The sequence below is a fragment of the Astyanax mexicanus genome, chromosome 2, assembly GCF_023375975.1.
Source record: "Astyanax mexicanus isolate ESR-SI-001 chromosome 2, AstMex3_surface, whole genome shotgun sequence".
NCBI lineage: Eukaryota > Metazoa > Chordata > Actinopteri > Characiformes > Acestrorhamphidae > Astyanax > Astyanax mexicanus.
The window spans coordinates 36048090-36072285 of record NC_064409.1 but is presented as its reverse complement, the minus strand read 5'-3'; the positions used below and the strand labels follow the sequence as shown (position 1 = coordinate 36072285).

Below are 24196 nucleotides of genomic sequence, written 5' to 3'. Positions count from 1 at the left end.
TGGATTCAAGACTTGTGTTATGTAGCAACACTGGACAAGATAAGATATATTAGAGCTGGCTCTATATGGAAATTCCATAGGGTTTGAGACTCCTAAACGTGTCTTCCCTTGCACTCCCTTAATGATTGGTAATGATTCTTAAGATCTCTGTATCCTCATAATTCCCTACCATTATTTAATATTTTGACTGACTGACTCTTTTAACAGAATCTTGTAACAGAACCTGACCTTAATATTGTGTATGATTCTATGTCCTTGTTTACTTTAGTTTTTTTGTTTTTTAGGTTTATTCTGATTCAGGACACATTATACTGTTACAGAGGATATTCTTATGAACATGTTTCTTCTGTTCACTTCAGCAAAAATATCTATTTTGGTTCTACTAGTCCATAAAACATTGGAGGAGGGTAATAATGGTCTTGAACCTTCTCAATTTGTGCACAAGTTGTATTGTATTACTGTAATCTTCTTTATTTATGCCATAAACACCTTTTTCAAGTGTATGTTCTGACGATTAGACATCGATAGATGAAATAACACACAACATATCCACTCACACCTGATTATTACCCTATTTATTAAAAACACCTGACTCTAATTTTTCAACTTTAATATGATCTGCTAATTTAAAGGGTCTCATACTTTTCTCATACACTCAAAGATTTGTAATAAATTAATGAGCATGTGTAATATTTTTGTATCATTTGTTAGATTTTTTTCTCCTCGTTTATTTATATGGCTCATGTAAAAATCTGATGAAATTTTTTGTCACATTTATGCTGAAATATTGAAAAATCTAAAGGGTTGATAAACTTTCAAGCACCTCTGTATGTTACTCAGAACTACCTTTGGTGTAGCTCAGCATCCAGAGTAAACATCACCACATTATTTTAATCAAATTAGGGCAAGATACTGTACATGATTTCCAGTAAATGCAAATGGACACAAATAGTGTGGTTCTGTGGGAAAGACAGTGACAGGCTACTTGAACAGCAGACCGCTGTGTGGGCACAGCTCGCGCGCACACACACAGTCACACACACAAAGCAACACAGCCTTCAACTCATTGGCTGGTGTAAGTGAAACCACTTACTGCGACATTGTATTCCCAGATCATCCTCCAGAAGTCAATGACTGTGTTGGGCAGTGGGCCCTGCGTGGCGATGTAGGCTTCAGGCCCATCTATTCCCTGTAAAACAAAAAAAACCACCACATCACATCACATATGTACAAACAGACATGGGATGAATCACTTGTCACAAAGTTGGGCTGTGAAATACTGATTATATTACAGTCAATATACTGACACACACTGTCCTGTGTTTCCTATTAATATTGTACATCACCACAGAGTACCAGTGAACATTAATGCCTTCATTAGAACTCCCACAGAATCATTCATCTCCATCACTGGCCAAGATGCAAATCTCACTCAAAAACATGAATTTGCATATAGCAGCTTTCTGCAGTGTCAGTGTTGCAAATGTAAATATTTTGATATCTCACAAACATTTAGATTTAGATCAACCACAGATAGTCTGCATAAATTGTAGGGATGCATAATCGTTGTTATGCATCCATAAGAGGTGCTTTTCACCTCTGAATGGCAAAGGGTGCATTGACAATTTTTGGGAAAATTAAGGATTTTAAGTGTGCCCTACAGTGCAAAGAAAAAGGGTAAGTGCTTATTTTTATTGGTGATTTGATGAAAATTAAACCTACAAAATATAATGTGTATAAAATGATAATACAATAATACAATAATGTATCATTGTGGTACAACAATGTTCAACTTTAAGGTCATTTCACATCGTGTCCAATTTTTACAAATGAAAACACACACACATCAAGCTTCAAAAATAAACATGTGTACATAAACACTGTTTTATACACTGACTTTAAAAGTGACAGACAAAGTTGCTTCAGAATTGTCTGTGTTGTTAGATGCTTAGTGGAGCTCTGTTGTTATGCTTGTGGACCAAACAAATGAGGCTAAAAGCAGCAGCAGAAGAAGATAAAAGCTTACATGACGAACGAGACACTGACTATAAAAAAATTGTCTAATAACAAAATTTATTCCAGAGCAGTGATGAAAGGCTGAGCAGTGTTTTTATGTTTGTCTAGTTGCGTTTAGGTCTGTTTATGTCTATAAAAGGCCGTGAACTATAGCGTCCCTCACTAATGAGAACTTAAGAAATAAGGTTAAAGCAGGCAGAATAAGAAAGCAGTACGCATAACGTCAGAGAAACTGAAAGAGTGGACACCTTTGAGAGCTGTGGAGTTTTTCTAGCCCCTTTTAAAGAGCAAAGAAAGCTAAATATGTGTCAGAGTTTGTGTGAAGGTTCCACTACTTTCAAAACTGTATCACAAAAAAAAGGTCAAAAATCTGACCCACTTTATAGGACTCCCCCCTATCACTAGTGAAGCCAGCCACCACCTCCTGTAGCATACCTGGGTAGACAGTGTGCTCTGAAGAGAGCACAGCTACCCAGCTCTGATACACCAGAACCATCTATCCACACAGAGAGAGTAAGGCCAACTGTGCTCTCTCTGACCACAGCTGCTGATAGAAAGCAGCAGGAGCTGGGATTACAACCAGCATTCATCATAGTGGTAGTGCTTTGGTCCACTGAACCACCACCCAGAGCCCTCAGAAGATGAAAACAATGGAACAGAATAGAAACACTGATATGGCTGGTGAGTTTGTGAACCCTATTTTTCACACTACAAGAAGCAAAAATCATCAGTGCACCTTATGTATGAATTTTACCAGTCAAGGAGCAGTAAAGCCATTCCACTGAAGTGCAGCATTATATAGTTTAGTTTTATAGTTAAGTTTTCCAGCAACAAGACTGGTGGAGTATTAGCCGCACTAAGCACTAGCTCTTTTGCCATTCTCAGAAATCGAGTGCCTGGTCGTACCCCCGGCTAGCACTGCTGGAGCAGCATTAGCCGCTAACTGTGCTAAGTGCTAGTTAGCGCTTTAACCGTTTAGAGGCGAGTACATCGGACTGTACTCTGCTTCTAACCCTGGCTAGCACTACTGGAGCAGCATTAGCATTAGCCGCATTAAGTGCTAGTTAGCGCTTTCGCAGTTCAGAGGTGAGTATTTAGGACTAAAACCTGCTGCTAAACCCAGCAAGCACTGCTGGAGCAGCCTTAGCATTAGCTGCTAACCCTGCTAGTTAGCTCTTTTGCCATTCAGAGGCGGGTATAATCAGACTGTAGTCTGAGCGTTTACCGTGTTAAAGAAGGTAACCGGGACAAACCGCCAGGGTTCCTCAGCGTAGCGCTGTCTGGCTAGCCTTAGTGGAGACCTGGAAATCTAAGCTTACTGTAAATAAATAAATAAATAAAGTAAGTGCTTTACTCAAATAAACAGTTTTCAGGAGAAAAAATTGTATAGATTAATATCCAGTGCTCGTTTGTTTATACATATCTTGTTTATACATATTTTTCATAGATTTAATAAAAAGTCTGACTTTTATAAGTTATATTGCAAAAAAAATCCTAATTTTTTACAAATTTTCCCATATCTCATAAAAAGTGCTTTATGTTTAGAGCATTAAAAAAAAACACTCATTCGATCAAGTAACAGTTCTGCTTGCGCTTTACAGAACAAAGAGAGGAAGTTAAAAAAACACTGGGGTTACTTTAGTGAATACATGAAGGCACACAATGTCCATACACTGCCTCACTCTGCACATCTGATCTGACTAATTATCTGTTTGGTAGAGAGCTAAAACTGTACAACAAACCCAACTGACCTCACAGAGTTCTGAGGAAGCAGACGGCTTTCAAATGGTATTTTATCTGTGTTTATCATGTCTGTCTGCAACACGACTACAATCACAATACCTCAGACACTGCAATTTCCTGTCTAATCATGACTCAAATAATCACAGACCCACCAGCTCGCAGTGTAAATGAAAAATGGACGAATGGGTTTGACAGACAGAAATACAGAGGCATTCGCTCAAATTACAGTTACTTACAAGAGGCATTTAGCTCCATTTGTCACAAAACCTTATGTTCTATTTTTTACTTTTTGACAGCCTGTGACATTTGTTCTTTATACCAAATGTCACAAATGTCCAAATGTCATGATGGAGGGACAAATACACAGCTCTGAAAAAAAAACAAAAAAACATTAAGAGACCACTTCAATTTCTGAATCAGTTTATCTGATTTTGCTATTTATAGGTATATGTTTGAGTAAAATGAACAATGTTGTTTAATTCTATAAACTACAGACAACATTTCTACCAAATTCCAAATAAAAATATTATGATTTAGAGCATTTATTTGCAGATGAAATGTCTGAAATAACAAAAAATGCAAAGCTTTCAGACCTTAAATAATGCAAAGAAAACAAGTACATATTCATAAAGTTTTAAGAGTTCAGAAATCAATATTTGGTGGAATAACCCTGGTTTTAATCACAGTTTTCCTGCATCTTGGCATGTTCTCTTCCACCAGTCTTACACACTGCTTTTGGATAACTTTGTGCCACTCCTGGTGCAAAAATTCAAGCAAATTCAAGGTTTGATGGCTTGTGATCATCCATCTTCCTCTTGATTATATTCCAGAGGTTTTTAATTTTGGTAAAATCAAAGAAAGTAATTCTTAGTTTTTAATTTTTATGTGGTCTCATTTTTTTTCAGAGCAGTTAATGTGCCAAAATGATCTGAAATAAAAACGGGATTACCTTTCCTCCAGTAAAGTTACTGTTTTGTAGATACAATGACTAACAACCTAAGGAATCTCATTATAATAATAAACACAGTGTGGACAAGAGTTTTGGGAGACCTGCTCACACACTGTTTCTTTGTGGGTATTAAAAGAATTTAACCTGATTCTGTTGGAGAAAATCCTTCATACCAAACTTATATCAGAAGTATATATTCTAAGAATGTGGTCCACAGCTCAGTCCATGTATCATATAGCATCTGAGCAGATCTCCACTATTTCTCGTGGTTAGCTTTGGTGGTGCCTGCGATTTAGAAATCAATGGCTGGATGTTTAGTTATTTTCAAAGAACAGTAAATGTATACTGCTATACAAGCTATACACAGACTACTGACTAATATTACTTTAGTGTTGTCTCATTAAAAGATATAATAACACATTTGCCGAAATGTGAGGGGTATACTTACTTTTGGGAAATACTGTAAGCCTGAATGGAACTATAAATTAACCATAGAGTTATTTTGGTCGAAAAGTGCTAAAAAGTGACGCCACAATATCACAAAACTACATGTGGTATAGACTTGTTTTCTCTCTACTGAGGGAATCATTACATTTTATTAAGCATATTATATTCTTGGCTCACTGTTTCTGATGCTAAATAGGGGTTGCCATCTTCCATCTGTTAAAACTGCTGTTTTCTACTAACACTGCACTGACTCTACAGCTCTGAGACAGTTCTGACTCATTCCTCAACTGCACTCGTTTCTTCTTTTTCTTTTTCAGGAGTGCACAGTTAGCTCATTAATGTTTTTCACTAATTCTAAACACTTCTCCTACACCCCTTAGGAACAATCAGCCCTAGACATTCATTATGAAATATCGACACTGACATTTTAAATACGACCTTACTGGAGATTAGGCAAAAATTGGGCAGCACTGTGAAGAGCACTGTGTAAAGCCTCAAGCTAAAACATAAAATTAACACATAGAAGACATTCATATGTGTGACTCAACATTAAAGACACCCATCACTGCATTAGTCTACCAAAGTGGCGGCCCCACCCTAGCTTAAGAGTGTAAATTCACCCACATTTATTACTGCTTAAAATGGCTAAAATTAAAATTAGACCATTGTTAAACTCTTGATCTTGTTTGTTACAGTGAGGGATTTCACCACAGTCAGATCCAAACAGCTCTCTGAGGCTTTAGGGAAGCTACCTGTATCTCCTGCTATGACACTGTAGGATCTTGTGGTGTGTTTTTAGGCTAAACTTGCCAGGACAGCCTGACCTGGTCATGTCTGCAGCTATTTTAAACATTCTCAAACAGTGAAATGTCTGATATCTAATTGATTTGATATCTTTCCAAACTCTTATGCATCTATAACCATCTTTCTGAAAACCTAAGAAAGCAGAAAGATTTTAAATTCTGCAAGGCTAGGGCCCTATTAAATCAAATTTATTTTTTATTTATTTATGTTTCAGATTTGTAACATGTGACTTTTCAGAAAAAAAAAATCCAATTAATTACATGCTCTGTGATTGATTAATATAAATTAATTACACTGAATCACATTCATCATATATTTTAAACTGTACAGTTCAATTGAATTTTAGCTGAGGAGCAAATGAATACATCAATAACTGGCATAGATTTAAAAGATTCCTGTAATGGATATCATTCAGTAACAGATGAAATTGGACAAAAAGATAAAAATCACAAAATCATTACAGAAGACTGTCACAGAGGTTATTTTCAGGAGATTCTAGACTTCTCAAATTTGAAATATGTCTTAAAGAGTAACTCCACTCTAAGACATTTTTTACATTAACAGCTGAAATATGCTGCTCTGTAATAATACAATATATCAAGCCTCTGTAACTATACCAGCCCTGCCTAACATGCTGAAAAATGAAATGGAAATATTAATAGAATTTATATATTTGACAATATTTTGATTAAAAGTTTACTTAGTAGAGTAAAATGGATTTTATTAATTATTAATTTTTGTATATATTATATCAATTATGAGAGAGAGACACAATTAGTTGGAGGAAAGAGAACGGCTTGTCGACAATTTGAATGATCACAGTGAACGTTTGTGTGTGTTTGTGGTTGTTTTTGTGGTTATGTGCATTTCATGCAAAGTACTGAAATAGGCACCAAAATTGTTTTACCCTTTCGGCACACAGACATTTCTGTCGGTGCCTTTTTGGTATCGAATTTCAATTCCCGGCCATATTTGTATGCATTTAGTCTACTACACCATGTCTCAATACTGTTCAAATAAAGATCAAATTTTCAAGTATTTAAAAGTCACTAACATCTGTATACTAAAACACACTTTGCTTCAGCAGCAGGATTTTTACCCAAAATCCTGAGATCTGCAATGTTGACTATATTGCTCATCCCCGACACAAGCTGACTGAACTCCTCGTGTCTGTGGTGATGCAGTTTCTAAATTGATTTGATTGATTTTGGGCTGGATATTCCACTTTATTCAAGGTGAAGATGCAGTTCTGTGCGCTGCACACTTGTGTCAGCATGAGCTAAAGTCACATTATTCGCAGTGTGAGTGCTCAAGTGTGTTTCAACAAACTGATTAACTATTATCTTCACATCCGCTTCTACACGCCCGCCCACACACACACACATAAACACACATACACACACTCACACACGCACAAACACACAAAAACCTGCACAAAGTGACAGCCACAAAAATGCTTTCCTACCTTGATGAAGTTTGCATTGATGTAATCCGTGTCCTGATTGGACGTTTTTAATGCGACTTTTACTCGACTGTGGTCAACTGAAGGATGAGAAAAGACAAGATTTGAGAAAGTGCAGCAGACCAGAAACAAATACATTACAGAAAGCACAAACATTACATGCAATGTATTCGAATTAAACACATTAATTAAACACTAAATTAATTACAAAACAGAAACTAAATAGAATTTTTGTAAAAGCATTTATGAGAAAGTGTACTTTAAAAAGATTTAACCCAACACTGCACATCAATAGGCCTGTTCACACAAATGCACAGAGAGATCAATGGCTATTACCAGACTGCTACAAACGCACTGTATGCAGGTCAGTTTTTCTACTCCAGTTACAGCATCACAGATGCAGCTGTTTTCAGGCTGGTTTAAAGTATAGTAATGGGTATTGATCTAACGCTCAACTAAAACCAAACAGAGCTGTGAGCACGAGAGAAAGTACAGCACTTTCATTCACATCAGTGTATATGTATTTCAGTGTGTTCAATACTGATCTATGGTCAGATATTTCTGAACACACAATTACAAGCATCATGATTAATTCTGAGTTTTTGCTTGGATCAGATTTGACTATAATGATGCTTTATACATACATTAATGCAAGTGATCTATGTCTGATATGCTTATGCATATTCCCTCCACAGAGATATTATAAATTAGTGGAACGGTCGCTAGCCCTCAAATATCACTTCTGTGTCGCATTAAAGCAAAATAACTAATTATTAAATTGTATGAGAACACCACGACAAATGAACTAATGGAATTTATGTCATCACAATGTTGATGTCCACAGTCACATCGCAGGACATGCAATATTACATAAGGCCAATTTAAATAAACTATTTTTAGCTGCTCAGTGTAAACTGACAGTATGCACTGTCCTCTTTTTTTCATAACGTATTAGATTATTTAACAGATTATAAAATATTATTATATAATATTTTATATTCAATATTATTTATTTTACTTCAATCTTTTTTATATATATATATATTCATAATTTTTATTTTGGAAGTGTATAGCAACACAAGTTACAAAGCAATCACAATTACATATTTCCATTTTTTACATTTATGAACAATTTTCCATTACTCCATATATTTTATTATTAACATATATATTAACATAATTTTCCAATATACTCCACCCACCCAGTTATCTCCCTCAATCCTACACAAAGTACCCCTTAACAGGTCCCCACTCAAGGCTGGAGATGTGGATATTTTAAGAAAGTCTGATAAAAAAAAAAAAAAAAATTGAAAACCAATGGGCTAGAGCAGGGCAAGACCAGAGCATATGGGTTAGATTGGCTGGGGTGTTATGACACTTATCACAATAGCTATCTATCAGTATCTATAGATAACAATAGATATATTAAAATACATTTTAGCCAGCCTTGCTTTAGAGAAATGAACATGATGTAGTACTTTAAACTGTATCAGGCCTAACTTTTTACTTCAATCTTGATTACATAGTAGGAGTGTGCCATACATCATGTATATCATCACACAATATTATCGCCAAACATTCTCATGATACTTCATATCTTTATATTATGTTGATGTATGAAACACATATTAGATTACATTATATTCAAGTAATAAATGAATACAATTTTTAATGTTTATTTTGCTGCAGGAGTATATTCTTAATTCATACTGCATTAAAGAATGTTGTTATTCCAAAAAATATCCTGAAATATTGTGATATTACTTTGGGGCTATATGGCACTGTTAATAAAGTCATGTTTGATTATTAAACTCTGGTCAATTTTTATTTTTATTTTTTATCTTTAAAACCTAAAAATGTAGTTCTTTTTCCTGTTCAGTCACAATTCAATTAAAAATGTTGAGAATTAAACACTAACACAAACAAACATAATGCAGAATATATATGCATAAAATATGTTTGAGTGCAGCTTTCTTGAAAGTGAAAACTGTAAATGGCATATTTCACAGAATTGGTGCTATTTCTGTCCCCAGGAAATTACATGTATAAATGTGCACACAAAATACCATTCAAATATGTTTTATTATTAGCATAGTGTCTTGTACATTAACCTAACTGCAAATGTAAAACATGTCATAAAAACTACTTAGAACACTGAAAAAATAGCGTTTGTTACCCGTCCCCACTCTCTAACTATAAACTTTACCATGAAATATAATTATTCAAATCCTTCAGATATTTTTTTTTGCATTGTTGTGACTCCAAATCCCATCTATGCTTTGAAACTATTTTTTTTTCAGAATAAATCCATAATTTTTAAGTTAAAATACACATTTTAGTTGTGGATTTCACTGATTCCTGTTACCGTATGGCATTACCCCTACAAGTCTACAAGTCACATCTACAACAGGAAGTTACATCAGTTGGTTCTACAGAAGATCATGAGAAGACCAAAATTAAGTTCTCTCATTAATTTTTCTTAGTGTAACGTTTACTTAAAAAAAGGCTTTCTTGAAAGAAAATCACATGAACTATTGGACTTGCTTTTAAACAGGCTTTTTAAATATCACGTGTTTTGGCAACAGAACTGAGAAAAATGTTCGACTAGAAACACTGTAAAAAATTAAGCAAAGCATTCTGAGATTGACCAGTACATGTTTTGAGTCAAAACAAGCATATTGCACTAATTCGGTGGAATGGCCCATAAATACATCTTGAAATCCACTCTATAAACAGATGGAAGCTGACAGTAGTTTGACTCATGCAGAAATATGTTGAAACTCATTACCATGATTCACTGAAACATGCATCACACCAACACGAAAAACAACCATGAAAGATTCGACACTGCATAGATTACTTACACGGCAGAATGTCTTTATATCTGTTCTTCTTCACATTTTCCTCTTTCTCACCAACGTTAGTGGGGAAGATCTTCTCTGTTCTGTATTTGGTTGATAATCTTCGTAATCTCTGTGAGAGGGAGAGAAAATGATAAAAATCATTAGTGTCAGCTTGCGTTCATAGCAGTGGTGTTTTATTTTAGTGTATGGATCATGAGGGGAATAATGTTTAACAGCAGGGATCAGTGGGGGAGAGAAGACAGTGTAATGATAGTGTTTCAGACAGAGAGGGTGACCATGATTAAACGGCTCTCTGAGGGCCTCTCACTTTACTCCAGATGAATGCTCTCAGTGCAGACAGACCCCACTCAGGCTTATGACATAAAAAAACGGCCCTGTGGGATTACACTGAGATCCAGAGCGACCTCCACCATGAGAACACACAGGACATTACATCACAATGTACTATGCAGTATGTATTTCTGTGCATATTGTGGATTAGAGCTGGACAATTAGTCCACAACAAATATGCAGAATCTCTGAAATCATTAAAAACCGTTGCCTGTTAATACATTTTATAATTTCTTTTAATACTATGTGTTCGTTCTGTCCTATTAAGAACATAGTATCACAAGTGCAGTCACATGACCCCACCCCATCCATCCCATCCATCAGTAAAATATTTCATTGATCACAATGTTGATTTAAGGTCTGGATATCAGACTGAGAAAACCGACATAAACCAGGTTAAATATATATTTTTTTATTATATATAATTGATATATCAAACATACGACAATTGGGAGACCACTTCAGTTTCTATATATATATTTGAGTAAAATGAACATTGTGGTTTTATTCTATAAACTACAGAATTTCTCCCAAATTCCAAATAAAAAATATTGTCATTTACAGGTTTTTTTGTGCAGAAAATGAGAAATGGCTGAAATAACAAAAAAGATGCAGAGCTTTTAGACCTCAAATAATGCAAAGAAAACAAGTTCATATTCATAAAGTTTTAAGAGTTAAAAAACACTATATGTTGGAATAACCCTGGTTTTTAATCACAGTTTTTATGCATCTTGGCATGTTCTCCTCCACCAGTCTTTCACACTGCTTTTGGATAACTTTATGACACTCCTGGTGCAAAAAATTCAAGCAGTTTAGCTTGGTTTGAAGGCTTGTGATCATCCATCTTCCTCTTGATTATGTTCCAGAAAGTAAAATCAAAGAAACTCATAATTTTTAAGTGGTCTCTATTTTTTTTTTTCAAGAGCTGAATATTGATCAATATAAATCAACAATTCTTTGCAATCTGACAAACAACCAATAATTTGTTTTCGAGAATCAATACAGTACTGCAAAACACAATACTGCAAAACTTTGATATACTGATATTTTTTACACACCCCTAAAGTAGAGTACTGCTTTCCAAAACTGCAGTCCTCCAGACGAGAAAGTTTAAATACTTCTTACCAAACTTCATTTGTGTGTCTCTCTTATTCTTGCTCTTTCTTTTTATTCTCCTCTCTCTTTCTAGCTTTTCTTCTGTGAGAAAAATGGCGTGGGCGGTCTGGTTTCCGAGGGCCTGTGCAAAAGCTCTGCCTCTGCTTCTGTTTGTGAACTGAACGTGCCACACTTTTAACACTGAACAATGTGCCACACGTTTTCTATTAGATAAAAGAAAGCAAAGCTGCACTGCTGTGAAGCAATCTGCCTTAAGTTACTGCTTAAGACCTTCTAGAAGAATCCAACTTCCCGTATTGTGTTTGGACTCTGCAACTTCATTACTATCCGTAAGTAACGGGGGAACACATGCTTGAACTGAATCATTTACAAAAAATAAGTTAGAAAAAGAGTTTTAAAAGAAATCTTCTATAATGTAGAAAAAATGTATAAAAAATGTATAATGTATAAAAAATATCCTATATATTTTTTTACTGTAATTGCTTTTCTCTCAAAACCAACCACAATTAATATTTCCTGGCCATTTTCCAATTTAGCATTCAGTTCTTTACTTTCCATGATAACTATTTTTGATTGAATAATATGTTGTTCCAAAAACATTTAACATGGGATAAATTATATTATTGTCAATTAAAGACCATAATTACTACTAATAATAATATAATAGCTTAACAAAGCTATTTCACCTTTTTGAAGAACAGTTTATTCAGATATTGGAATTGGAATAGACTTTATATATTTTACAGATATCTAACATAAAATACAAACAGAGTTTTAAAACAGAGATTTTCCTGCATAGAAAACATAAGGATAATATTGAAAGCATGTTCCTATATTGTGCAATAAATCGATAACATAATTATTGTGACAGGAAGAGAGGCCTATAATGCTGTCATAATTAAAAGAGGACTCTGTGTGGCTCCACAGGCTAAACTGTTATGCTCAACCAGTTTTTGTAGTTGCTTCTGCATCATGATAAATGTTTAAATAATAAACCTAGGGTTTATTAGTCCCTTTCAGACATTAAAGGGCTCAGTCACTTTTACGCAAATAAGCAGCTGCTGGCCATGCCATGTATATGCTGAGTGTTTATCACACCTTAATGTTAGCCTGTGCTGAATGGCAAAACCCAAACAAGCTAGTTCATGCTTAACTCCCTCATCTGCTGACTTGCCACAGAGTAGTTACAGATTCCTCTGTCAGACGAAGTCTGTTAGCTAAACCTGCACTGTAATGTACGAGGTTTTCATCCAAAATAACTTTTGCATGATATGTCTCCTATAACTTTTGAATGCGATTTGATCGGCTCTCAGAATCAACTAAACCGAAGAAATCTAGACTGATCGCCAATCACATATTTTGGATGAAAATCTACTGACACAAATGCACAGCCAATCAACGTTTCAATCTCTATTTAATTCCAGATTTATTGCCATATATTGTGCAGACTGTATGGGCTGAGTAGTTCTTTAACAGTTCAGGTTACATTTAGGTTTTTAAAGCACTCACAACAGTGCAGCATGGTAGAATTTAAAACTGTGTGCTGCTCAGGCAGCCTTTATATCCACACTGAGTGCAGTAATAGTTTGGTGAGCTGTGCTCATCAATGCTCAGTGTTAATTACTCTGGCCTGTGGGGGAGGGGGGAGGGTGGGAGAGGACAGGGAATGCTAATGTCTTAGATGGGGATGAGGGTTGTACTTGCAGGCCGAGCACTTGCTGGAAAACAGCACCCTCTCAGCCATACAGTAATTACGTTACAGTTATTCTGGTCTCATGTGAATTAAATTTTCATCAGCGTAGTAACTCTATGCAGCACAAGACGGAGGGGGGGTCAAGGCCAAGAAAACACACACAAGAACACACACACAAACCACAAACACCTCTCTGCACTGCCAAGCGAAACAAACAATTCACATTTTAGACGGCTGAGTAAGGAAGACCTTACGACTGGTGGATAAGATATTTCCACAGCACATGTCCCGTGGCTGCTTGAGCTATTGAACTTTCTTTATGAGCTTTTATTTATATATATATATATATATATATATATATATATATATATATATATATATATATATATATATATATATATATATTTTACAGTTAACTATAACAGTAGCTGCTCAGAATAATTTGAAAAAATAAAGCAGGGCTGCCTATACTGACTGTATCAGTAGAGATATCTTTTAAGACTGATTTACCAGACAAATATTTTACTCAATATAAAGCATATTCTATTTACATTACACACTATTTACATTCAGTGATTAGGGGTGGGACAATATATTGATATTGCAATATCCTGTACTCTTTCGATCGTAAAACATAGCATCGAAAATCAATATTTTTTATTAAAACAGGCGCTCTAATCTCCCTAAGACTCGCCCCAGAGTTTGACTTACTGCTTCATTACTTCATGGTGAAGTTAATTAAATGAATTGGGTGAACCTGTTGTGAAGAATATTGGTTGTCAAATTCTGTGAAACTGACACCAATTAATTACAAAATTCCTGGTAGTTGCTTATTTTAGAGTATTTTATCCTCTTTAGTAAAAAAATATGCCTACTATATATATATATATATATGAACTACTATAGAGAACTGTCTTGCGATATATTGAGTAATACAGAATGACAGTATTGTGACATCATGGTCATCGTGCATGACCATGATGTATTATGATTATATCGTATTGTGAAATACCATTTGATTCCAACCTCTATCCATGATTCCAGTGAAATGATTCAAACCAGATTTTTGTAAAGTGAAATTGTGCTAGACAATTTTCATGATTAATTCAGTTAATACGAATTACAGTTTAATGCGATTTTAAAGTGAAGTAATCGTGATTTTTCGTACAGACATTTTATCTTTTTAATCTAAAATATACTATATACTAATTTCTGAAGTATTTATCTGTCTTACCTTGGTTACCAGTGCCTCCCACAGACCAATCCGTGCATATTTTCTAACCATTCCGAGAACTGAGCTCATACCATAAAAAGTTTCAGCACTTTTGCACAAACACCCGGTGGGATAAAGCATTTATTTAGCTAGAAATAAATTCTAATATTTCTAAAAACTGCAGTGTCATCGCTCTCCGTAAGCATCCGTGATCTATTGTGGAAAACAATAATAATCTCTCCTTCAAAGCTTCCTCTCTGACCTGACTGCATTATTTCTCAATTTTCAGTCACAAACACGCATTCTAAAGTATAATCCCTTGTCTGTCAGTGTGCAACTTTTTTTTCACAGTTAAACCTAGTTTTAAACCATTTCTTTGTCATCTGTAGTTTAATTTTTAGTAGGGGGGAACAAAATCTGATTTTTTGTGAAAACAAATCAAAGATTACTTTTTTAGGCCATAATCGCCCAGCACTATAACAAAGATCTGACTTTTTTTCAGGGATGTGAAAACATGTCAAATCTTTTTAAATGAGATATGTATCACTTTCATATGTGATACAAATCCTAGATCAGGTACATAACTAATTTAAGGGCATGCATTATGAATGTAAATGTACATCATATGTTATTATGGGTCCAAATTACATTTTATTAACACTCAAGACCCTGATTTAGACTACTGGGCAAATGCTCATATGATAAATATACAATTTTAATTTTAAATGTTACCAATATTTAATATAATAACTTGATAGGAGTTCACTTAAAAATGTGCTAGTACCATTTTTGCCCAGTTTATCACATCGGAAACCAATATTACGGTGACATATTTATCGCCAAGATGTCTTTGAGCTTGCTGAGATTATATTTATGCCACTTTATCCACCCCCAGTAAGACATGAAAAATCTCATTAAAACTAAACATAAATAAAAGCAAAAAGAGCTAATGAGTCTGTCCATCATGACATCATGACAGCCCTGGATGAAAAAGATAGATATTAAACACGTTTTATGAAAATGAAAACCGAGACTCAGAACTGGCCTCCTCATGCCCTCATTTCCTCTTTCTCACTGCTAAGCAGTAAATCAAGTTCACAGGGGATTTGGTCACAGTCAGCGTTTACTTCCAGTGCAATGACCTCTTCAACAATGCAAAATTAAAAGCTAATAAACAACATTCAAAAATAAAATGTCCTCAAGGCCACCTTGAAACTATACCAGCAAACACTGGACTAAATTTAGAGTTTCAAAGTCTCTCCATGCAAAGATTTCACAAAGCTGGACTTCTCACTCAGCTGGAAACTTCAGGTCAAACGAGAATCTTGCCCAATAAAAATGACCCTGATCACTTCTCATATCGGACATTCTGTCCCTCTTACTTGGCTTTTTCTTCATCTACCCAAACCGAATGAAATATCCTGCTTTGTGAAACATCCCCGGTCATGTCATCTGATATCAGATGCAAATTCAGTTAAAAGTTTAAAAAAGGTAAAAAATAAATAAATCCTGTTGAGCCTTAAGTTGTTGTGTAATTCGAGTGGGAACTCCTTCAGTGTTTGAGAAGCACATTAATAAATAAATGAAGAGACACCTCTGTAAATAACATTAAAGGCCTGGAGGCTTACTTACTACTTAATGCTTTGTTACATAGTGATTTTTGGGGCAGCTTATGAGAGAAATTCAGTGTAAAAATAGACTTGGTATGTAGTGAAAAATAAGTATAAATTTGTCATATATTCCAACTCCATTTACTTCCAGCATTCCTAAATACAGCGCTTTTAGCCGATGCTCCAAACTTTATATAGAGTATTTTTATATTATTATTATTATTATTATTATTATTGTGTGTTTATATACCTATAAACAAATTATGCTTTTTGTTGATTTCCTAAGTAAAAGCAAATGAGGAGCCTTAAACAAACCTTAAAACTGCACATTTCAGACGATTAATTTTACACAGAGGATACAATAAAAACTTTTTTATTGTGGCATTAATTTTGCACAAGCCATAATAATCTTTGTTTATTGGAGTATGCTAAATTAAGCAAAAAAGAGGGCACTAGGGACGTTAAAAATGTATTATTAAAACATTTTAAAAATAAATTATATCAGTAATTATTATGAACTCATAGATGGGTGTTGTTGGGACAGATGTTGATGAGATTGTAATTTTAATTATAATAAAAATAAATAAATAAATAAAAAAGGTTCTTACTAGCAACAGAAGTTTTGTAATATGATTTCTAGGTGATAAAGAAATTTGCAACACATTTAAAAAAGTTATTAAAAAAAGTAGTATAAAAAAATATGAATACGACAACTGTTGTTAAATCACTTTTTTTATGTCTAGAGGGGTGTAGAATTAGAATACTGGGGTATTCATGACAGGATTGTGGGTTAGTTACCTGGGTTCAGTAATCTGCCACTATTATACTATTATCCTGAGGCCCTTGTGCATTAGGCCCTTAACCCTTAATACTCACTGCGCACCACAGCAATGGCTATCCTCCGAGCACAAGTGTGGTGAACATGTTTTTTCTCCTCTTTATTCTTCATACAGCTATATAATTTAGACAACATAACTAAACCCACGTGAACTTGGAGTAGCCCTACAATTTTGCTCAATTAATAAATTCCTCACTGAGAGTAAAGAGTTAAAAGTCCTTGCAGTTTAAAAGAGAAACAAACTAGGCCTTCAAAGGCCTGTTGAAGAACGCCAGCAATGAGAGAAAAAAATGCAGGATATGCTGCTCTCGTCAAGCGAACGTCTGACTTCAGGAGGACGTGCCCATTGTCTGTGTCTCACTCTCTCAATCATTCAGTCAGAAGGACGTGCTTTAATAGCGCTCTCTTCCGCGATTACGTAAACTCTCGCGCACACAATGGAGACGCGCTCCGGAGCAGGAGGCATTTCACAAGAGGAAATAAAGCAGGAACCTGCTAGAGTCTCCCCCGGCCTGTCTGTACCAACACTCAGCCAAGCCGGGGACTGAATACAACACCACGGCTTTTTAATACCTCACACTATACATCTGTAACACATATCTACTGAAGTTATTATTAATAAAAATTAAAACCGTAGAAGGCTCCTAGATACTAGGAAAAACTGTTTGGATGCTCATATGACTTATTCCCTGGGCAAATGTTCAACAGACTGGTGAAAACACCTTAGATATGACTTGTTAACCAACCTGTTAACATTGTTCTTTCCATTTATTTCATTTATTTAAGATTTTCTACTCAATCTCAAAGATCAATTACCCAAATCCTGTTTAAATGAACTCCTTCTTTCAATAGCGATGCTCTAACACTAGGAGGATGAAGACTTTTCAAACTTTTCAGCTGATGCAACACCACTGGGTAGCCAGGGTAGACCTGGTCTTATGGACCACCCTGAGCCCATTTTTAAATGGCGCTGCTCTTGACCTATCCACTGGGTCAGATATTAAATATGGTCTTAGACTCTCTGACTGGGTTTGCCAAGCAGAGGTTTTTGTCGGCAATCTACAAAAACCATCAAACTGATAAAAAAAAACAAATAAATATTGTGTAGTGCAATGTGCAAAACAAACTAAGGCAAATTTATTTCTGCTGGATTTTGATTTTTTTTTATGATGTATCTACCACAGGGAGATTATCTGCACAGTATCCTTGATTTTACTCCATGATTGTATACACAATGTGTCTTTATAGAGTACTATTTTTATTGTTACATGTTAGAAGACTGACTCCTGGTGAGTCCTAATGAAATCTAGCTGAAAATTCTGTAGTCTTTTTTTTCCCCAGTGTTGTGCAGCCCTATGTGGTTCTACACTCACTAAAAAATAAAGGTCCTTCAAATATGGGAGTGTGAAGAAACTTTCTCCTTCTCTTTCTAAAGGGCTTAAGAAACTTAGCCTGATGTAACTGAATGGCGTTTTACAGTCTCTGTTACAAACATGACTCTTTACTGAACTAAAAGCGGTTATTGTAAGGAATAAGTTAAATAACCATTTTATTTTAGAGTGTAATATGTGAATAGCAATGTGTTAAGTTAACTGTGTTTGAGAGCTTTTAAGTCCAGGTCTGAGAGCAGAAGTCTTTTAAAAGAGTGAGGTCTCTCTCCCACCCCCAAGCTGCCCACGTAACACAGGAAGTTGTGGTGCTGGCTTGTGTGTGGGAGCTGGTAAGGCAAAAAAGAGTGTGTGTAAGTGTGTGTGTGTATAAGAGAGAGAGAGAGAGAGAGAGAGAGAGAGAGAGAAAGAGAGAGAGAGAGAGAGAAAGAGAGAGAGAGAAAGAAAGGGAGTGAGGTGTAATATTTCCGTTTCTTTCAGCACTGGGGCAGAACAATAACTGGCGTGACACAGTTAAACTGAGCTCTTTTCTTATTGGACCGTTATTTAGCTTTACTCCAATCAAAATCCACCTCACGCCCCTCTCAGACCCCCACGGGACTCCTTGGAGACCGGGCACGGCAACGCCCTCATGACTAAACTGACCACATCACAGACCGCCTGAGCTCAGTCCGTCCCCGGAGGAACAGAAAGCCCACAGGCCTCAGTGTGCTCAACAGATTAGCAGCTCAACACCTGAAAATTCATCTGTTCCAAAACATACATCACATATATGTCTTTAGAACAGTTTACTAAGAGAGTCTGTGTGTCACTATAGCACAGACTATAGCACAGACACTATATATTGGTTAAACTAGTACATACTAGTATTAATACTCAATTATACAAATAATGAACCTAATCAACAAATTATTTATTAATTCTCATATATTAGGCCAGTCACAATCAGCTTTTTGGACAGTATATAGTCTCAGATACTATTGCAATTTATGATACTACTGCCATTTGACCATATGAGCATTTTATGTCAGCAGCTAAATCCTTAAGAGCAAAAAAGAGCTCACTGGATTTAGACACTAGAATATGCAATTCATAGATGGAATATACAGCCCTGGAAAAAATTAAGAGACCACTTCAGAGATCACCTATTTATAGGTATATGTTTGAGTAAAATGAACATGCAGAAAATGAGAAATGGCTGAAATAACAAAAAAGATGCAGAGCCTTCAGACCTCAAATTATGCAAAGAAAACAAGTTCAGAAATTAATATTTGGTGGAATAACCCTGGTTTTTATTCACAGTTTTCATCCATATTGGTATGCTCTCCTCCACCAGTCTTACACATTGCTTTTGGATAACTTTATGCCACTCCTGGTGCAAAAAAATTCAAGCAGTTCAGCTTGGTTTGTTGGCTTGTGATCATCCATCTTCTTCTTGATTAAATTCCAGACGTTTTCAATTTGGTAAAATCAAAGAAACTCATCATTTTAAAAGCTCTCTAATTTTTTCCCAGAGCTTGCATCAGTGTTAAAATCCAAAATGGATTGGCATTGTTAATAAAAACTGACCATGCCACGTGATTCTGATTTCTGATCCTTCTCCTTTTAAGTTTTATTGAAACTAAATCAATAAAAGATTAGCATACATGTTTATAAAAGGCATAAACTGATTTATATTTTAAACACACGCGCACACACACACACACACCTTGTGGGTTTTGTGGTTAAGATATTAGCGTGGCTGTTGCAGCAGAGTTAGAGATGCAGCCTACAGCTGTAACTTGTTCTAATTTGATGTGACTGATCTGTGATTGAATGCAAGAGACACTTTCTTTATTCCTTTATAACGTTTGAACGCAAACAAAAAAAAAGACTGGTAAACTGGTAAAAATACTGTAATTCTGACCAAATAAACAGCAAACAGTATAGGACAAGTTCTGAACACTGAGTTTGTGAGAATATCCCCTTAATGTGGCTGAGCTGGTGTGTCAACTTTATATATATATATATATATATATATATATATATATATATATATATATATATATATATATATATATATATATATATTAAAGGGGGTGTGTGTATTTTTTTAAGTTTATTATGATAAATCAATTTAAAGATAATTTCAGATCATGATAAATAGTTCAACAACAAAATGAAAACCTTCTCGTTACTGTTCAGACTCGATTTACCCCAGATCACCCTCCTCACCTCAGGCCAAAGAGCTCTGGTTAAACTGCAGCCCCTTCAGAACAAGAGGCTTAACCTACTCTCCTGCCTCCATTAAATAAGTAAGCACTTGTGTTTCCCCCTTATCCTGAATTATTCACAGGAAATGGTTCTTTTGTAGGTAGCACAAACACCGCACTCTGATTGGTCGACCGGACCTGTGTGAGAATAGTGGCTGGTTCTCGCAGGGTTTCCACGGAAACTGTGGTTGGCAGGACGTGGCCTGGCGATGGTGGTAAACGCCCTCGGGTCACCTCAATCACACATGCAATCTAACACACACAAACTAACACACACACACACAAACTAACACACACACATACAAACTAACACACACACACGAACACACACGCAAACACACGCAAACACACGCAAACACACCCTAACACACCCTAACACACCCTAACACACCCTAACACACCCTAACACACCCAAACACACCCAAACACACCCAAACACACCCAAACAAACTAACACACCCAAACAAACTAACACACACACAACAAACAACAAAACACACAAACACACACAAACAAACTAACTAACACACACACAACAAACAACAAACACACACACAAACAACAAACACAAACAACAAACACAAACAACAAACACAAACAACAAACACACATACACAAACTAACACACACACAAACACACACACACACGCACACTTTCTCGCAGCTAAGGGCAAGGCCATCATGTTATCAAAACCACATCAAACAGCTCTCACCACTACAGTGGCTGTAGAAACAGACCAGAGACCAGTTCTTCAGTCTAAACTATCTGACAGCACGTCTTCGATGCTCCTGCGCTGAAGACACTGTGTGTCTGGGGGAATCCCAGCCAGCGGGTGAGAACTTACATTTGTAACAGAAGTCTTTACACTTGCTGCACACTGAACCCAACATACGTGCAATGAAGAATGCAGTCGTGTTACACCATACAAACAAGAGTGACAATTAGGGATATTATACCCTGAAATATTGTGCCATATCACCCACCCCTAATTATCACATCAGGGTACTACTTTTTACTGTTTTTATCAAAAGAAAAATTTACACTGTTCTTCTTGCCCATTATATATCTACTAGAGACTAGGAGATATTTAGAGTGCATTATTAGTATCATGACATTCTGGATCACTGACTTCTATTAAAAATCTAATAAAATTATTTTTTTATATATATCTTAGTTAGGGGTGTGCCATATTATACCGTATGCAATAATAAAATATAAATTTCGTTTAATTTCATTCATTTTCATTTTGTTGCAGTAGTGTATTCTTGAAATAATTTTTTTAATTCAGTGTTTTGTTATATCACCAAGAGTATTATCGCAAAAACACCATCAAATATCGCGATAATTTTAATGAATAATTTGTGTTACAATATATGATTGTTTTAATAACGGATATAGTTTTTAAACACATTTCCAATGTTTCATGAGCTGAGCATTATGGTAAAAATATTGCATCACTGTCACAATACACAATATTTATCGCAATGTTTTAAAACATAGACAACATGCATCAGCAGAGGCAGATTCCTAAAAAGCTGCAATTCAAATACTTTTCAATGCATAGCACAGGGATTTTTATTCATGTTTTTCTGCACATTAATCAATTAATGATGACTAATTATGCTCTTTGTAATTATATGCACAGTCCGGCAATATACTCAATATGCTTAAAAAAAGGTATACTGTTGATTAAGGCTGGGACAAAATATTGGTATTGCGATATATTGTATCAGTTTCATTTGAAATACATTATGGAAATTGATGGGGAGTTTAAAATGCCTATATTTCAATAAACCAAAGACTCTTCCCTATATTTGACTTACTAAAGTTACTACTGCAGTACTCCAAGTTGTGGCGCTAATCAAATAAGTAGGGTAATTCTGCAATGAAAAGAAAATTAGTTGTCAGGTTCTGTGAAACTGCCACTAAAATGTCATAATTCCTTGTATTTGTTTTCTTAGGAGTATTTAATCTTTATCTTTATTTTGTGATATATCGAGTGTCACATAATCAAAGTACTGTGATTTCATTGTTATCGTGCGCAACATACAACAGATTTCAATCATTAATTTTTTAGTGCCGGCAGCAAAATATATGAGGTCATTCGTCAAACACATTGGATGCTTTGCTGACCACTAGAGCTGCCCAATATAGCGCTTTTGCATCATAATCATAATATCTACAAGTGCAATAGGTGCATCACAGGAAATGCAATATGTAGGGCCTTATGTTTTTTTTTAAATGCAGGAAAAAAAAAAAAAAACATTGACAGTCATATAAAGAATTCTAAAATAAAAATAAAGAATTCAGATTTTATAGGGCCCTGGCAAGGTCACATAAACGATATCTGGTGAACATTATTTGTAATATATGACATATACTAGTGAATCTCAAAAAAAAAAAATAGAATATCATTGAAAAGTTACTTTATTTGAACGGCTGGTGTTTAATTCTCTGTGTTATATCAAGTCCAAAGTCAGTGCAGTGAAAATCTTATAGCAATCTTATAGATGCAGATTTCATTTTCCAGCAGGACTTGGCACACTGCCCACACTGCCAAAAGTACCAATTGGTCTTATATAATATTACAATTTTCTGAGACACTGACTTTTGGGTTTTCACTTGCTTTAAGCCATAATCATCATCGATAATATAAACAAACAACTAAAATAGATCACTCTGTGTGTTATACATCTATATAATACACAAGTTTCACATTTAGAACTGAATTATTGAAATAAAGTAACTTTTCAATGATATTCAAATTTTCCGAGAGGCACTAGATGATATTGCAGAACAGCTAAATCTTGCAATGAAAGTATTTTATACTGTGCTGCCCTACTCACCACTAGTGTTACACGTACCACAGTTTGAGAAGCACTGGTCTTAAACTGGTCTATTTGTCTTAGATTTTACTGTGCATTTGTCTCTGGAGAGATTGGCCTGTGTCTGCTGAGTAATCTCCAGCTGAGCTGATCCACCTGAGTCAGTGAGGCAGAAGCAATTACACTCTCCTCTCCTCCAAGCAGTTATTACACATCTATCATCATCATCATCCTCCTCCTCCTCCTCCTCCTCCAGCCTGATCTTTAGCATCAGTGTGAGCACCTTTAACACCACTGCCACTAGAGTTAATACCCATCAACACTCCTCACTTCTGTTTCCACAGGTTAAATCAACTGTACCTCCATAACCTGATCTCACACTGATCCTAAAAAGAAGAGATAGAAAAGCCAAACCTGCTGTTGTGAGGTTATTTACATCACCATGGAAACGCCGCTATCAACTGCCCTGCAGTCAGAAACACCAACACACTACTGATCAGAGAGTTTTCTAGCTGTACACCATTTAAATACTCTTCTTTAAAATGCTGGCTTTGGTTAATGATCATCTACTCATAGTTTACTCATCTTTAGGATCACAGTTAGTTTACAGGAATTATTTGGTAAAAAAAATCAGTTGAATAGGGA

General features: G+C 35.4%; 1 protein-coding gene across 2 annotated transcripts in view; it reads right to left on the bottom strand.

Moving 5' to 3' along the window:
• The window catches only part of LOC103037814 (protein tyrosine phosphatase non-receptor type 12), an 81075-nt gene that overhangs the window by 28875 nt on the left and 28004 nt on the right, over positions 1-24196 (bottom strand). For both annotated transcript variants that reach the window (XM_007244995.4, XM_007244996.4), the window contains exons 2-4: positions 10286-10394; positions 7425-7501; positions 1094-1189 (exon numbers count right to left, since the gene is read on the bottom strand). In XM_007244995.4, the coding sequence (XP_007245057.3) occupies positions 1094-1189; positions 7425-7501; positions 10286-10394 (282 nt within the window). The remainder of the gene's footprint in view (positions 1-1093; positions 1190-7424; positions 7502-10285; positions 10395-24196) is intronic.